General features: G+C 38.2%; 1 protein-coding gene across 1 annotated transcript; it reads left to right on the forward strand.

The window, feature by feature from the left end:
* The first annotated feature begins 129 nt into the window (after positions 1-129).
* Positions 130-19,081, forward strand: LOC134821751 (oxidation resistance protein 1-like). Its single transcript, XM_063832495.1, has 7 exons — positions 130-249; positions 405-476; positions 2,406-2,510; positions 4,191-4,238; positions 14,038-14,129; positions 17,513-17,592; positions 18,168-19,081. Exons 1-6 carry the CDS (start codon positions 151-153, stop codon positions 17,574-17,576), a joined length of 480 nt encoding a protein of 159 aa, XP_063688565.1. The 5' UTR covers positions 130-150; the 3' UTR covers positions 17,577-17,592; positions 18,168-19,081.
* Positions 19,082-19,142: the final 61 nt, after the last annotated feature.

A 19,142-nucleotide genomic window follows, 5' to 3' on the forward strand; every position in this document is an offset into this window, starting at 1 on the left:
GGTTTGTGAGCTCTGATACCCTTGCATGCATTAGTATACTTTAGTCAATCAGAAGAAAAATCTTCATTGTTCAAGAAACTAAAAATTGCATATTTATTATCTTTAAAGATGACCTTAATCTGTATCTCATCCATTATCTCAGAATGAGCCATGTCATGGCTTTGGGGATCCAAGCGCAAGAAAGTCGACATCAAAAAGCAGCTAGAGGTTGCTAATCCCCTTCCTGCTCAACCATCATTGCTTGATAATGTAAGTGGTTGAGAACTTATCAGTCTTAAAAGTTAAAATTCGTCAACTTATATTTGTTTTTTGTTTGACTGAATACTATTTTTCAAACATTCGGTGTAATTATTTATTAGAATGTAAAATCCTTTTTAGAGTTAGACTCACTGATTTTATTACAGTATGATGACTACCATGAAGAAATCGAGCTCATGGATGATTCCCGCCTATTTGGACCAGAGGACCCTAAAAAGGTACTTAATCTTATAATCTTAAATATTGTATCTAGAAGGGTTTGAAGGTGGTTCATATCAGCACTGTAGACCATGTTGTGCTGTAAGTTTTCATGGCGTAGAGAACCTTTGCCGATTCAATAACAGAGAGTATCAAATCTAGGATGTTAAGTTGTCGGTTAGTTAGACCATCTCTTTCTTTTCTCAAGAAGTAGAATAATAATGTGATTGAGTTTGTTATCACCCAATTCACTCCAATCACAGAACTTACTGTTATTATCAAAGGTGATGCCATGCTTTGAATTCCTTAACGTTTTGAGGATTACGTTTTGTAGTTTTTTAAGAGATAAAATTATGCCTGTACATGCTAGAGATAATAGGTTAATGAGTATGTTATGGGTTCAACTTAAAACCGTTACAATTATGAACACAGTCAATGTGGCCCATTCATTAAACTAGTGTTATTGCACTATTATACACTATTAACTATTATACTTGCTTATTATATAGTGTTATGATAAATAAGTTTCCCTCACGATGGTGTAGTGCTCATCGGCACTGGTTAAGGCAGCTGTATAATAGAACTAGTGTCCGGTTTTAAACGCTTCGTTATATCCGACAAAAGGGCTTCGTATTATCCTATTATAATCAGTAATGTGGACTATATTATATCAATATTATAAAACATTTGTTTTAAAATTATAAAACATTTGTTTTAAAAGTTCTATTCACGGATTAATCAAGTTTGTATTTAGCACACTTTATAAGTCTAAAGTTAAGCATGTCACCTGATAAGTGTGAATATGATGTGTCGCCATCTTTGTGAGGATTTGTGTGATATTATAAAGTAACGGTTTGGTAACACTTCAGCACAATTTGTGCTATGTTCAAATTGGTGAACTTAAATAAATAAAACATTACTTGACCACACGCTGGAAGCCTATACTACCAAAGTGCCAAGTTATGCACAGCACCACGCTGCTCCACACGCAATATTTATTTATAAGCCAGCCTTTTCCGGTTCATATATTGAAACACGCTGCAATTCCTCTGTGTAACTAATTAGTTTAATTGGTAGTTTAATTGTTGTTTGTTATTAAAGTAGCGCGATTAAGTGCGATTCAGCATGTAACTATTCCATATCCAGTTAGAGAGATTACTTCCGAGCATGGTGCATTATGATCGTTACCGTGGTAACAGCATTTTGTGCATTAGCCCGGGATAAATAGATAAGTACCTGAAATTATAGTTCGCTTGGAGACGATATTAAACGTGCCCTTGAAATCGATTATACAGTTAGAAGTCTGTGCTGCTTACAAAATGTAAGAAATGTTAGAATGTGGAGAACGGGTTTATGGATAAAAACACAGCTCTTGTAGTGGGTACAGGGAGAGAGGGGGGATGGGGGCCGAGAGGGGGGGGGGGGGGGCGCGAGAGGGGGGGCCGGGGGTGGGGGGCGAGAGGGGGGGGGGGCTAGAGGGGGGCCGGGGGTGGGGGGGCGAGAGAGGGGGGGGGGGGGGGGCTAGAGGGGGGCCGGGGGTGGGGGGCGAGAGGGGGGGGGGGCGCGAGAGGGGGGGCCGGGGGTGGGGGGCGAGAGGGGGGGGGGGCTAGAGGGGGGCCGGGGGTGGGGGGCGAGAGAGGGGGGGGGCGCTAGAGGGGGGGGGGGGGCGGGGGTGGGGGGCGAGAGGGGGGGGGGGCGCTAGAGGGGGGGGGGGGGGCGGGCGCTAGAGGGGGGGGGGGGCGCTAGAGGGGGGGGGGGGGCGCTAGAGGGGGGGGGGGGCACTAGAGGGGGGGGGGGGCGCTAGAGGGGGGGGGGGGCGCTAGAGGGGGGGTCTCATATCCAGCAATCTTACAGCTACTCGCCAGGTGGCTCAGCTTATAGTGAGAAGTTTAGTTTGTTTCTTTTCTTTATTAATTCCAACTAAATCAAAGTAACTCTTTAATTTTCAGCTGTCAGATAATTTACCAGCTAGGCTGTACGGTTGCAAGTGGAAGTTGATATACAGTACCTTTAAACATGGGATTAGCAGCAGCACGCTACTTCGAGCCAGCAGGGTTAGTTACTGAGTTTGTTAATAATTAATTAAGAGTTAATTAATGAATTAGATTTAATTAGTTGATTAGGTTATATTGTTAATTTATTTCGCTGATTATCTCTGTTTAGATCATTAGTAAATGTTAATCACATGTGATTTTTTAATAAGTAAAATTTACATGATCCTGATTCTAATCTCTAAACTATTATAATTGCAAAATTGGGTCATGGTGCACAAATTACTTCAACTGTCGCCATAAGAACAGAATTATTTAGCTGCACTCTATTACAAGATTCGCATACATAATAAGTTTATATACAAATTTATGTAAGCACAATTAGTGTGGAATATATCCCATCATAAATTTCGCCCTGAGCACCAGCAAAAGGAACAGATTATGAAATTGTGTACACAAGCAAAACACTACTCTATTGAATTAACAAGATGTTTCCTATGTCCACAATTCCGTTTTTTTCTAAAATCGGAATACAGAAATTGTACAGTACATGTACGTGACAATCTGTTAATTTTTGTATGAAAAGCATTCCTGTAATTTGACCAGGGTTTAAAAAGGGAGAAAATGAGATTTCAGAAACATAGTTTTAATTTTAAGGGTGTTTTGATAAAAGTTAAATCACCAGCAGTTACAAAGATAAGAGATAAGATTATACTGTTGATAAGAAGGGGGTATTTCTTTTTTAGTATTTACTACTAAATAAGGTATCATATAATTGTCAGACGATTTCTCTAATCCGACTAGAACTTTCTTTTAATCGCACATATACGTGATGTGCTCGTTGTTTGTTTGATTATAATAGAACCCCATCATTGTCCAATCAACACTGTTCTTTTCCACTTTTAAAGTACTTGATGTGGTCTACTTGCACTAGTTACCATGACAAATACACATCCGACGCGATGTCAGCATCCATTAGATCACCACCGCATTATCTAGTTTATTTAATTAATTAGTTTATTTAATGAGAAGATAAGTTATCTTTGTGCTAGAACTGCCGAAAATGATATGTCGTACGGATAAGAAAAATAAACCCAATAATAAAAAACTTGTCGTGTCATCTTAATGATAAAACGGTCTTTTCCTTACAATTTGGTTCAGGAAGGAGATAAGTGAAAGTACCTTAAATTGAATACGTGATTAAGAATTGCAAATACAATGTCTCAAATGTCCTCAATATAATCTCTAAACAATTCAGAAGTTCAGATTTCCTAGTTCTCCAACTATATAAAAATCCTACTGTACCGAAACCAAAAAAGGTAACCTGCCATCCAACAGGCCCAGTCTTAAGTATCCTCAGATAGTATAAACAATCTCCCACTCGCTCTAGCAATCTCTAAACAATTCCCCAACTATCCTACTTGTAACCAAAACAGAGGTGTTAAAATGAACCCTCTGATAATCAAAACAGCGATGTTAAAATGAACTCTCTGCTCTACCCTACTGTACTAAATGTCGTACACTAATATATGGCCTAAAATACTACGCTAAAATACTGCTAAAACGAGTACACAACATTAACATTTGGTTCCGTTTCAGGAGTGTGGTGGTTCTAGTATCCTGGGGTAATCTGGGGTTATCATGTTAACATTTGGTTCCGTTTCAGGAGTGTGGTGGTTCTAGTATCCTGGGGTAATCTGGGGTAATCTGGGGTTATCATGTTAACATTTGGTTCCGTTTCAGGAGTGTGGTGGTTCTAGTATCCTGATTATAAAGGACTACAATGGATACGTAAGTTACCTAAGTTGCTATCTTTACTATTGCACTATTCTCGTTAAATAAAATATCAGTATTCTGTACTCTAAGAGTACCCCTGTATTTTACAAGTAAATTAAATAGTACTTCTTTGAACACAATAATTGAAACTTGATCATGAAACTTAGATACGGTATTTTGAATTAACGGGTCGATGCAATAAGGAAGTGAATGTTAGTCAGAAGATATCATTCGTATTGTTAGTTAAAGTTATTACACTATCTACACTATTCTTTGATCACTTATCTCACACTAGACTCCTAAATAGTAGTAGAGCAGTGACCCTGACCCTGACCCTGACCCTGACCCTGACCCTGACCCTGACCCTGACCCTGACCCTGACCCTGACCCTGACCCTGACCCTGACCCTGACCCTGACCCTGACCCTGACCCTGACCCTGACCCTGACCCTGACCCTGACCCTGACCCTGACCCTGACCCTGACCCTGACCCTGACCCTGACCCTGACCCTGACCCTGACCCTGACCCTGACCCTGATCCCTGACCCTGACCCTGACCCTCACCCTGACCCTGACCCTGACCCTGATCCCTCACCCTCACCATCACCCTGACCCTGACCCTGATCCTGACCCTGACCCTGACCTTGACCCTGACCCTGACCCTGACCCTGACCATGATCCTGACCATGATCCTGACCATGATCCTGACCTATACTACAGTATTGAAGTCTAAGATAGACACTAGTTAGACTGACCAACAAGTGTAAACTAGCTGTAGTTTCTATGTACGCCATATCTCAAGGGATTTGTTCTTCATACTATAAGTGTATAATATCGCTATGAAGAAGAAATATCCTTCTCGAAACTTTGTATTGCATAACTAAAAGCTGCAATATCTGAGCACCTACTGAGTCACTGACTGAGCAACTATAATATATGTGTGTTTGTAAAGGGGTATGTTACTAGTAGAGGGGTATATAATTGTGGTACTATTACAAATTACAATAGTAGAAATATAAATATAGTAACTGAGAAACTCAAAATTTGGCCTAATTGGCAGTCGGCACGGCAAATGCAGTACATACAACTATGCAGTTCTCATTGTAAAGTTTTAAGCTTTAAATGGTGAATTTACGTAAATATTGCATACCAATTATAAACGAAAATTTGACAACATTTTCTGCATAATATTTAAATTATAAAATATACTAAAGAATGTCCCGTGTTCAGAAGATATTATGACTTGCAGCTTCTTAGGATACCCCTTCAGTACATCTACATTCTACATTGTAGTGTACTGTAAACATAGTAATATGTAATACTACTGTACACATTTAATAAAACTAACCTAACCTGTTCAGGTATAATATTTCGTAAATTGTATTTCGATACAAGCATTATTGCAAGATCGGGCATTAATTTAGAATGTTCCACAATTTGACATAAAACACGTATGCATAATACCCTCTTTAACTCAACTTAAGAATTAGTATGTGGAATCAATAATCAAATATCAAATATCAAATATGTAAGGTGTCATAATAGTGTCAACCAGTGATATGTATCTACTATCTAGTGTAGACTATAACTAGCTACACTAGTCACTGGTATAGTCAGTAGTAGTCAGTAGTCAGTAGTCAGTAGTCAGTAGTCAGTAGTCAGTAGTCACTATACTACCTTATACAGTTTACACGTATTTGTATTGTGTAAGTATTTGTATTGTTATATCTGTATTTGTATTGTGTAAGTATTTGTATTGTTATCTGTATTTGTATTGTGTTGGCGCCAAATTTATATTGCAATTTAGTACAGAACAGCTTGCTAAGGTAGCGTACACATGTTTTAACTCATCGCGTGTGGTATATCTGTCACGTGTTAGTGTGTTTCACTACGTGAGTGTGTGATAAAATACTACAACCTGTCACTCAACTACCCACTCAAAGCTCTGTAGTTGTACAGTAATGGTCAAAATACAGCAGCAGCGCACACAAAACCTGCTGACAAGTAACGCTGTCCAAGTTATCACTTGATATCAAGTTATCATGTAGTCACGTGATATCAAGTTATCATGTAGTCACGTGATATCAAGTTATCATGTAGTCACGTGATATCAAGTTATCATGTAGTCACGTGATATCAAGTTATCATGTAGTCACGTGATATCAAGTTATCATGTAGTCACGTGATATCAAGTTATCATGTAGTCACGTGATATCAAGTTATCATGTAGTCACGTGATATCAAGTTATCATGTAGTCACGTGATATCAAGTTATCATGTAGTCACGTGATATCAAGTTATCATGTAGTCACGTGATATCAAGTTATCATGTAGTCACGTGATATCAAGTTATCATGTAGTCACGTGATATCAAGTTATCATGTAGTCACGTGATATCAAGTTATCATGTAGTCACGTGATATCAAGTTATCATGTAGTCACGTGATATCAAGTTATCATGTAGTCACGTGATATCAAGTTATCATGTAGTCACGTGACATCAAGTTATCATGTAGTCACGTGATATCAAGTTATCATGTAGTCACGTGATATCAAGTTATCATGTAGTCACGTGATATCAAGTTATCATGTAGTCACGTGATATCAAGTTATCATGTAGTCACGTGATATCAAGTTATCATGTAGTCACGTGATATCATGTAGTCACGTGATATCATGTAGTCACGTGATATCATGTAGTATTTTATATCACGTGAATAAACCATCTTCAATACCTGAATCTGTACACAGCTTGTCTTATTGTTCTAAAACTACGAATATTTAATCAAGTATTGATATTTTATTACAGTAAGTGACAGTGTAATAATACTTAATATTTTATTAGATGTGTAAATTTAGTACTATGTTTACAGTACACTACACTACAATGTAGAAGGTACTTAAGGGGTATCCTAAGAAGACTCTTGATCGTAATACAGCTTGTACAATTAGGTCACGTGACTACTGAGTCACGTGATATCATGTAGAACTAGTATTAGGTCACGTGACTACTGAGTCACGTGATATCATGTAGAACTAGTATTAGGTCACGTGACTACTGAGTCACGTGATATCATGTAGAACTAGTATTAGGTCACGTGACTACTGAGTCACGTGATATCATGTAGAACTAGTATTAGGTCACGTGACTACTGAGTCACGTGATATCATGTAGAACTAGTATTAGGTCACGTGACTACTGAGTCACGTGATATCATGTAGAACTAGTATTAGGTCACGTGACTACTGAGTCACCTGATATCATGTAGAACTAGTATTAGGTCACGTGACTACTGAGTCACGTGATATCATGTAGAACTAGTATTAGGTCACGTGACTACTGATATCATGTAGAACTAGTATTAGGTCACGTGACTACTGAGTCACGTGATATCAGGTTGTGTGGTGTTTTGTAGTGTTATGTAGTGTGTACCTTCACAGTAATACAGTAGTCAACAAGTGAGCTGGTGAGAGAGTGTACTTTACTACTTTAACTCTCTCAATTTATGTATCCTTAATGTTTCCCCGGTCAAATCAGCTGAATGATCGGAAATCTGTGATTGAGGATGAGATGAGGAGGGGCCTGCTAGAAAATGAATAATCTTCTAAGCAAGGATACCCCTTCAGACTTCAGTACATCTATATGTGTACTCTACCATGATATTATTAGGTATCGTTTGAAACCTCAAAATTTACAAGTTGATGATTGGGTCATGTATTCCCAATCCCCATTATTATTGTCATATTATTCCATCTCATGTAATTATGTACGGTCGATAGTTGTGTTGTGTACTGTACATAATGTTGTGTACCTCTAATAGTAGTATAGTAGTATAGTAGTATTTGTGGGAGAGAGAGCGTGTACTGTGGTGGGAGAGAGTGTGCTTTGAGAAGCACTGTTTGCGAGAAGATATTGAGAAGAATGTTACTATTGGTGGGGAGGTACTGTGCTATTTGCATTGTCTTTGTTTAGATGAGAACAGTCAAATAGTACAGGTAATACAATAGGAACTGTATCTTTGTACTGCTACATGCAACTACACAGTGTACACTACACAGTGCACACTACACAGTGTACACTACACAGTGCACACTACACAGTGCACACTACACAGTGTACACTACACAGTGTACACTACACAGTGCACACTACACAGTGCACACTACACAGTGCACACTACACAGTGCACACTACACAGTGCACACTACACAGTGCACACTACACAGTGCACACTACACAGTGCACACTACACAGTGCACACTACACAGTGCACACTACACACTACACAGTGCACACTACACACTACACAGTGCACACTACACAGTGCACACTACACAGTGCACACTACACAGTGCACACTACACAGTGCACACTACACAGTACACACTACACAGTGCACACTACACAGTGCACACTATACAGTGCACACTACACAGTGCACGCTACACACTACACAGTGCACACTACACAGTGCACACTACACAGTGCACACTACACAGTGCACACTACACAGTGCACACTACACAGCACAGTGGGGCTCGCGTAAAGGGCATGATGACATTTGGTTTTTTTGCCCTTTTATGCCTCTGGCCACATCTTGGTGGTGTCAATTTGGATTAAATCGTCAATTATGACTTATTTCAGTGAAATTGGACAACTTTCACTACTTTTTTGGGCAAAAAATCAATTTTTTCGAAAATTTGGCACTTTCTGTCACACAAAAAGCATCTTTTTTGACTAGCAGTTTTAAGATTTCATCGAATTTTAAGCGGTTTCTGTCCCATTTTTCTGCTTTTTCGTATGGAAATGGTCATCAATCATGCTGATGTGATTGTTTAAGGGTATTTCAGAAAGGAGAACCATAAAAACTATGCAATATGACAAAAACATAAGAAAAATCCTATGAAATCAGAGTTGCCCCTGGATTTTCCGAGCTCAAATTGCCAGATTTTGGCTATTTTTGGCTCATATGCACTATTTTTCCATCCAAATATTGCTTATTCCAATTGAACTTTGCTGGTATTAGCATAAAATATCGAAGTGTGCACCAAAAAGCTATGAAATAAATGAAAAAATCAGTTTTTAATCTATCAGTTTTCATTTTTCGCGCTATTTTGACGCGATTTTTCACCTCAGGCTCGTACCAAAAATGGGTCATAATTTTTTTTCCGAAGCGTTCCGAAGCCAAATCTTCTGGGTTCTGCTAGAAAAATCATGGGAAAACATAGAAAACATAATGAAACCCGGGCCATATTTTTTTTTTTTTTTTTTAATGTTGGGGCACCCACTTTACCTCCCTATTGGGAGGCTACGTCCGTCATTAGTGACTAACGTCTATTGGGGTTCCTCTGGTTGTAGGTGTCAGTAGGTTTGGGTCACTTGGCATGGGCTAGTGATCCCGCCCCTCCAGAGGATAAAGCCTGGTGAGCGACGTTTCCCGTTAGGGAAACTGTCATAATGCTCGTTCACGGGAGAACACCACCCATGCCTAGATGTTCTCCCGGGTACTCGATAGAACAGGCTGCCCCCTGTCATTCTTGTGGGCTGACAGGAACCTACCAGGCATGCCTGAGCCTCTGATGGAATTCACCCGTCTCTTTTGTTCATGTTGTTTTTGTGTTATTTATTTGTCTCTGCGCGGCTCAATTTCCGCGCTATACTAAAGTGCTGACTCACGAATTTACATTTCATATTTGTGTTTTGAGTAGACCCTTTTGTTGTCGCAATTTGGCAATTTCTTTGTTCACGTAATTATTGCTAATTTTACGTTTGCTGGAAATAATCTAAGTGCTATATCTCCAATAGCTGGCAGTTTGTCTGATTGTTAGATCCCCTCTAACCGGTAGCGGCCCTAAGGCTGGCAGTTTGTCTGATTGTTAGATCCCCTCTAACTGGTAGCGGCCCTAAGGCGGCATGTGAGTGAATGAGTGAGTAATAAAGTGAGGTGTAGGAGAAGTGGGGAAGAAAACATGAATATGATAATATGGTACACTGTTGCCAGCTGACTCACCAGCTACAATGCAAGTCCAAGAAGAAAGAAGGAGAGACACTGTCCGTTATCTGGGTGAGCCACCACCGACAGTGCTCCCACTTATGTGGGGCTGAGGGTGTTGGCTCCAAGAACCAGCCGTGAGGGAACAGCGCCTGACCCCCTCTATGGTTAACTTGAGAATAACAGGACTATGCCTTTCTCCAGGCCAATCCGTTCAGTAACCAGCTGACCCAGCACCACCTCTGATGGAAGATGTGGTTCGGATTGGACTTCGCTAGGATTTGTCAGTTTTTCTGTAGACACTAATGCTCCCTCGAGGAAAGACATGAGCCCCGGCGAAACTGACCAAAAAACGTGGCAGGGATTCTCACCCCGGGCCATAGCCCATATGGGGCCATTTATAACTTTACCACCCATTTGTGGTCAGCGAATGAAATTTTAAGGCCTATTTTTGAAATATATTCTAATTTTAGCTACCAAAAATCCAAAATTGACCGAAATCATGGTTTTTTCTTCTTAAACAGTACTAAGAATGCTTATATCCATGTTCAATCAATCAAAAGTTGAAAAACATTGAAAACAAAAGGAACCTCAGCCTGACTCAAAAATGGCAGTGAAATTGAGTTTCTGGGCATGTGCAGGCAGGTTATTTTCAGGCGCGCTTTTCAAATGGTTGTAAATTTTGACCCAACCGAGATATTGAGCTAATTTAAAAAGCATTGAATCCGGTTATTTATTCTCTATCAGAATTTACAACAATTAAAAGCTTTAGTGATTCGTATAAGAAACAGCTACTCTCATCTATAACAACAGACCCTAATTATACCGTCGACAATTCATATGACAAATTTTACACTGCAATCATAGTCGACGATAACTAAGTATCTTCTAATTCTTTTAAATCTGAGGCATATATAATTGATGTATCGAAAGAATTTTCCTTTTTTTACCACCTTACCATTTTGATTGATTTTGCACATGACTGACATGTTTTAACTGGAGAAAGGGTTCGCACAGTGGTAGTTTTATAAACCACTTTTAATTTATTGACCTATTATACCTAGTGGTAGTTTTATAGACCACATTTAATTTATTTACTTATTATACTTAGTATTTATTTTTGGTGACTGTATCACCCAGTTTTAACATTTGATAATTGTACATTTTATTGACGACACATTGACTGAATGTTATTTTATATTCTGATTTATATTCTAGATATTTTATTTATTTTTCAACAGACGACAACTTCCTGTTTTTTCTTCTATATAAGTTACTCATATCTCTTTTACAGACTTTTTTACAAGGACATTGACAGATGATACTCACATTAGGCATTCATTATTGCATCTAAATTATTTCACTTGCATTAGGTTTAGAAATTTATTCTCTGGTTAACAGATTTCAAATGTTTAATTAATTTGTAGTATGACAGTAAGGTATATAAGAAGTTATTTAATTTTGCCTGGGCTATTATATTGACTATTGAGGTTTAATGATGATATGGAATTTGAATTCTATATAAATTTACACTATGTGGTTGGGGCATTTTGCATAGTAAATATGGTTACTACTCCTATATATCATATTATTTGATTGGTATTCGATTTCTGATTATTTCTCTAGGAATATGATTATTATATCTCAATTTGGCTTTAGGTAGGGTGCCCCGCTAAAAGAACTGGATTCTTCCAGGAAGCATCCCGTGCACAGACCTTGGTCTACATATATATTAAATTATTAACCATTCATTCTGTATGTGCACGAAAATTTATTTCAATCAATCAAAACATTAGGAAAACTCGTTTTTAGGCTAAATGTCAACATGGAGCCCCACTGTGCACAGTGCACACTACACAGTGCACACTACACAGTGCACACTACACAGTGCACACTACACAGTGCACACTACACAGTGCACACTACACAGTGCACACTACACAGTGCACACTACACAGTGCACACTACACAGTGCACACTACACAGTGCACACTACACAGTGCACACTACACAGTGCACACTACACAGTGCACACTACACAGTGCACACTACACAGTGCACACTACACAGTGCACACTACACAGTGCACACTACACAGTGCACACTACACAGTGCACACTACACAGTGCACACTACACAGTGCACACTACACAGTGCACACTACACAGTGCACAGTGCACACTACACAGTGCACACTACACAGTGCACACTACACAGTGCACGCTACACACTACACAGTGCACACTACACAGTGCACACTACACAGTGCACACTACACAGTGCACACTACACAGTGCACACTACACAGTGCACACTACACAGTGCACACTACACAGTGCACGCTACACAGTGCACGCTACACACTACACAGTGCACACTACACAGTGCACACTACACAGTGCACACTACACAGTGCACACTACACAGTGCACACTACACAGTGCACACTACACAGTGCACACTACACAGTGCACACTACACAGTGCACACTACACAGTGCACACTACACAGTGCACACTACACAGTGCACGCTACACACTACATAGAGCACTTTTAATTATGTTAATATTTCTAGTCTCCACCAGAATATACATATAATAATAATATATCTTCCATAATAGTTAGACCTAGCCAGGCCTCTTGGGAAACCGGCAGAATCGCCTGGTAAATAGAGAAGGACATTACATTAAGGACATGAACCCAATACATGGTGGGGGGGGGGGGTTCCAACCTCAATTTGCGCCTCATTCAGTTTGAACCTCCCACCCCAATTGTGGATATAAGGAAACATAGTTCCAACAACCAAGGGGCCGGGGTAATGTTGAGAATCTAGTAATGTCTTTACTTGCTCTACTTTGCTGGGTATGCTCAACACGTGACCTTATAATTAGTGGCAGTAAATGTGATAAATAATCTTCATAAATATTCCTCAACAAACTCTTTACTCTTCAAAATGTAAGTCTAGTTATGTGTGGGTAGTTAATGTGGTAAATTTAGGACGACACACTGAATCTAATGGTTAATGTATGGGGTCGGCATAGTTTTATTATAACACTAACCCTCCAAATCCCAATTTATTAAACATGTCAGTTTTTATCTTAGATGTTGTAATAAACGGAAATAATTTTACCACTAAGAACAAGGCGTCCAGTATCTCTAGACACCAATTAGCTTATTTCCGGGGTTAGTTAGCACACGCATTTAATTAATTAGTTAAGCATTTGATTAATTAGTTAGGTATTTAATTAATTAGCGCGGGTAATAAGGGCTACTAGTGAGCCCATTAGTATAGACTTGCCGTCAAAAGCTATTATTATTCAATAAACCAGCGGCGGGTCAGTTGTTCAATACGAAATTTTCACAATATTATCAGGTTTCTTTTTAAACTCCTGTACATAAGTCTGACTTATCAGTTTTCAGTGATCTCTCTCTCTCTCTCTCTCTGTTAAGGTCAACGGACGCTGGAAGTAAAGTAAAGCCTTTTCGGCGTGCCCACTTATCAGTGATACGTATCAGTTTATGTAACGGCACGTTAATCAAATTATAACATAAAAGCAAAATTAGATGAGTTTGAGTAAGTGAAAGAAGAGGTGAGAAAAGGCCTCTTACACCCATAATCTTATCTGTAATCTGAGAGACCTGAAACAGAGGATTTGTCAACCATGTCGACGCTTTAAGTTAGTTAAACAATTTATGGAATGTGACAATGTGTAATAATAAAGATGGAAAATCTTTGATTTTACCGATATCAAAGACACCAAAACTACCAACGTTGTTTTGCCAGATTTGCAAGTTTTGAAATTCCTAAAACATTCCCCACAGGTATTTGGAGCGTTTGCGTCTCACCCATGGAACAATCCAGAACCAAAGTTCTACGGGAACGGAGAATGTTTCCTCTTCACCTTACATCCTGAGTGAGTAAACTCTTGCAACTTAAATCTCCCTCTCTCTCTCTCCCTCTCTCTCTCTCTCCTCTCTCTCTCTCTCTCTCCTCCCTCTCTCCCTCTCTCTCTCTCTCTCTCTCTCTCTCTCTTTCTCTCTCTCTCTCTCTCTCTCTCTCTCTCTCTCTCTCTCTCTCTCTCTCTCTCTTCTCTCTCTCTCTCTCGGAGAATGTGTCCTCTTCACCCTGCATCCTGAGTAATATATATAATAGTTTTTTGGAAGGTCTGGTTTTAAAGATACATGGTTAATAAAACAATTATTTATTTATTTAATAAAACAATTATTTATTTTTACGGCACAATCAAACAATATCAATGATATATAAATCAGTGGAGGTTAACCATGTACTGTTTCATGCAGAGAGAGATATCATGTGTGCATAGCCGAACCGGATGTAGAATTTAAGCAATAATATAATTTAGTAACTACCATGTATTAGGGTTGTTTAAAGAGTTAAAACTGATAAATCAAGGAAGGGCTAACCACTTTAGTATCACGCATTAATATTTAACAATCTTATCTTAGAAACGCTGTGTTTCACTGTTTCCAAATTCAAGTTCCTAAATATTATCCCTTTTCCGTTATAGATCAAACTAAAAACAACACAGTTTTCGCCCATTAGTCGTAATTGTCACCTGATCCGAGCAACCCAACCTATTGTTTATACAGCGTGACATATAGCAGCCCTGTACTGTGCCCCGTCACACGGTCACATCTGAGATGTGTGACAGTTTGAGGTGTGACATCTCAAACTGTCACACATTAACATTAATATACCGGGTACCCCTCTCCAGCGTCATTCACTTTGTTCACGTGATAACTAATATAATATTGTGAATCTGGTCAATGAGTAAAAAAATGTTGGTTATATACATCCCTTTATGGTCATGACCTTGCTTTTCTTCTGTACTGTATTTTTCTTCTAGTTGCAACCCTTCTGTTGGAATTTTCGCTCTTGGTACGTTTGTACCTTTACTTCAGTTTTAAGTTTTGCTCCAATCCCTGTCAAACCATAGATGGAGGTATTAATTATCTTTGGGGGCCATCTTTTCGTCTTTGGTATTGAACTTGATGTACAATTTATTCAGTTCAATATAATATAATATATAATAACAATGAACATGCAGTTCATTCACTTACGTCAACAAAACAACCTTTTGTTTCGGAATCACCCGAAAGACACAATACTTCACTATTTAACTATTTCTCTACTTACCCCTTTGTTGCAGAACAATGATAGGAATGCCAGGGTACTCTACCCTGATTTGTTGGTATGTGTTTATTGGGGTTGTGTTAATTGTGAGAGTATCTGTGTTGTTGTTGACGGATCATGATAAGCGGACCCCTGGCCCTTTAACTAACCCTAAACCTGAATATCGCTTTAGCGACATTTCTTGTACGTACAACTGTTAAATTTTGTTTTATTTTAAAAATATTTTGATTCGTCTTACTTACTAGGCTCATGTAAGAGTGTTTACATATGTTATTTTTATCACGTGGTTTTTAATTTACTTTTTTGTAGATAAATTTGATTTTAATTTCAGTACCGTTGGTGGGACTAATATCTCTGAACCTTCTTGGTAACCTGGTTATCTGTACCCTCGCAGTCAACAAGCTTTAGAGCTATTATTGTACGTGATAATCTCCACTCTATTTCTAATTCCTGGACTAAATAACAACAAGTTTTCAATTTGTTTCCAAACTGATAAAAAGTGAGCACGCCGTTTTTTTTGATAAAAATTGGAACTCAGCGAAATTGCTTCTGAGGTTTTTATCGGTGTCTGGAAATCTCCTGGAACAATGCAGGAAGACAAGGAACATATTCCATGACATTATTAGTGGTGAAGCTTTAGTCACATCAAACCGATACATTCTCAACTGGACAAGTATATTTCAGTTATATTGAACCAAAATCAGAGGAAGAAAGCTTGTTAATGTTATACGGTCGATTGTTTGTTCGAATTATTTTACACACAAGATGTTCTTGCAGGACTTGGACAACTATAGACAGAGTGAAAGCTAATTTACTATTATTATAATAGCGGTCATAGTTTCTCTTTGAAACTTTACGTTAGTTTAGTTATTGTTTAGTACCATCTGGTTCCTGAACTTTTCACTTTTTCATTTTAAAATATTTTCACGTTCTGTATTTATACCGTTTAGAGTTTTTTGTTCACTCGGTGATGTTAGTAATTTCTCTTCTCCACTCAGTTTAAGTTAAGATCACATTTTTTAGATAAATTAATTTCTTAAGCGTGCTCTTATCAGATTATTTGTATTGTAATTTGCCACTTTTTTATTCATCGCTTGATAAATATTTAAGCAGTTCACTTTTAGTTCACTAATAATTCACTGTAATCCACTGTGTGGTGAAGAGTGGGTATGTGTGGTATGTGTGGTGACGTATACACAGATACATCATGTTTACTTGCCATGCTTTTAAAAACTAGATCTGAAACACAATCACCTCCATGTTATTTGTCAAGCATTAGCAAACACTGCTCTTTATTATCTCTACTGAATTGGGAACTCTGTAAATTGAGAACACACACTGTGTACTACTGAAATAAAAAAAAACAACCAATTGTTACAGCACCCTGCTTGATTCTGTAACTCAAATATACACCCTCAAGTTATTTAGCGAGACACCTGTTCTCCATTTAGTATAGTTGGTAACTGGTAAAATGAGACTTCTCCTTTGTTTTCTTCTACAGCTTGAGTATAGAATTTTCAAACAAATTAATACGACGTCTTGATTGGAAGAAATTATTACGATTAAGGTGCCGTATTAATTGTTCTATAGTCCAGCTGCTAGAAAAACATTATTAACATTCAACAGTACATTCTATGCAGCTAATAATAAAATATCAACATTTAACGTGGTAAGATTAGATTCATTAATCTTAGATGTCGAAGAATAAGCAATTAGGAAGAACAAATATGATATGAGCTAGTCATTGGGCTTCTCATCAAAAGATTGAATAGAGTGTATAGCTGGATAATGGCTCTTGTGATCAGGCGTTGTTTTAACTTTTAGAAGTGCTGAGACCAGATTTCTACCACAATATTTTTTGCTCTAACTTCAAAGGGACTACTTGATACGATTGACTGTTGTGTATTGAGTGCCTTAGAAATATGTAATTATCAAAGAATCCCAATTAAATTGAACCGAGTCAATCACTCAAATTTCTGGAAAAATGTATAAATATGGAAAACATTAGGAATATTGAAAAAAACAAAAACTGTAATAAAAACTGTATCAGTTCAATTAAAATTTACCTATGAAGCAAATTAAAATTCTGAGAATTCGTTCTAAATCCCTGTTGATTTAGTGCTGACACAGATAACTCTTCAGATTTGTAGTGTACAGATGGACGAGTAAGAACGGTTACTGTCAGCTGATAGAAACAACAGGCTAAGCATGGGTGGTGGCAGGTATTTGTTGTTTGCCATTTCCATATACAGATCACGTACGAAACCTAAAATATGTAAATATCACGTACAAATGCCAGTTAGATACACGTTTAAAACTACAAACAGTCTTAACGTAATCGGTTATCTACTGTTGCATTTTGTTATTGGAGGACACGACTTGCTGTTTAGGTGTAATGTTCAATTTGATGGCAATTTAAATCAATTATGCTATTCATTCTGAAAGTCATTATCGTTGTTTGTGACAAATTGAATTTTTGGCAAATTACTTATTTCTAGGATTTTTGCGTCGCACGCTTTGCAAAAATTGTGATCTTTAGCGCGCAAATGCAGCCCAAATTAATTTTTTCGGCCGGCCGGTCGCGCGCGCCGAAATATTCATATCAATTTCCAGTACGCACTGTGAAACTGATGACTGATCGCGTACGTCCGTCGATCCAGACCGTTCAAACCATGCTCGTCCTACTCTTTTTCAGTCCATGTGGGTCTATGTTTTACTTGAAGCACAATCCAATTTTACTGGTGCTCGTGCCCCGTGACACATTCTAATTTCTCACTCTAACTCAGCTACATTTCAGTGGGATATTTGGACTTTGGCTGGACGAGGATCTGCTTTCGGGCACAACCCAACCCTGTGAAACTTTCGACAACCCCCGTGCTCAGTCACGAGAGCCACTTCAAAGTGTTCGGCATGGAACTCTGGGCATTTCACGATGGTGCTTGAATCTTCGGGGGCCTTTTCTGACTTATTGACAATGTTCACTGTTATTTGCTGGTTTTTTAGGTTTGTAGAGCACGAAAGAAACATTCGAGTTAAAGAAATCGGTCGTGGCTGCTATCACGTGATTATGAACAAGAACAGATTTTTGTAAGATTGTTTAAATTCGTACCGTCTAGTTAATATTTAAATTTTTAGTAGCGAATAATACGATTTGATCTAAAGGCTGTTGATTCTTGATTTTGATTCCTGCATTGCCCGAGCCGAAAATGATATTAGACAGACTTTCTAGAATCACTTACAACAAGCTGAATTTCTCATCTTCATATTGCTTACAAAGGCTTCATCGGAATTTTGATGCGTTGAGTTTAGATTCCACCTGAAAGATGGGAAGATTCTAAGCCCATCAAAATTATGATGTTGGGAATGATACACTATAACAGAAACGAATAATCATTGTTTACTGTGTTGTCTAATTAAGTGGCCTTAATTTACGAGTTTAGTATTTTTTGAGCACTTAACATTTAGTTTTATTAAAGGTTTGTGGTAAGATAAAAAATTAATGCTTTGGCCTTCGAAGTTGGTTAGTAACTTAAAGCTCTGAGGGGTATTTTGTAAACTACTGGACGTTTCAAAATCCGATTGGGTCCTGCAGTTATCGGGAGATTTCGTTATATCAAGGCTCACAAATATGCGAATTTTCTTTTATGATAAACATTTATGATAAAATACGATTATTGTAAAATCCCAAAACCGAATTTTAGTTTTTGTTCAAATAATTCCCAAAAATTAAAAATTCAAAATTTTTTATTCTGGTTTTTTATTCCTAAATTAA

This window comes from Bolinopsis microptera, chromosome 10 (genome assembly GCF_026151205.1).
Source record: "Bolinopsis microptera isolate Bmic1 chromosome 10, MBARI_Bmic_1.0, whole genome shotgun sequence".
NCBI lineage: Eukaryota > Metazoa > Ctenophora > Tentaculata > Lobata > Bolinopsidae > Bolinopsis > Bolinopsis microptera.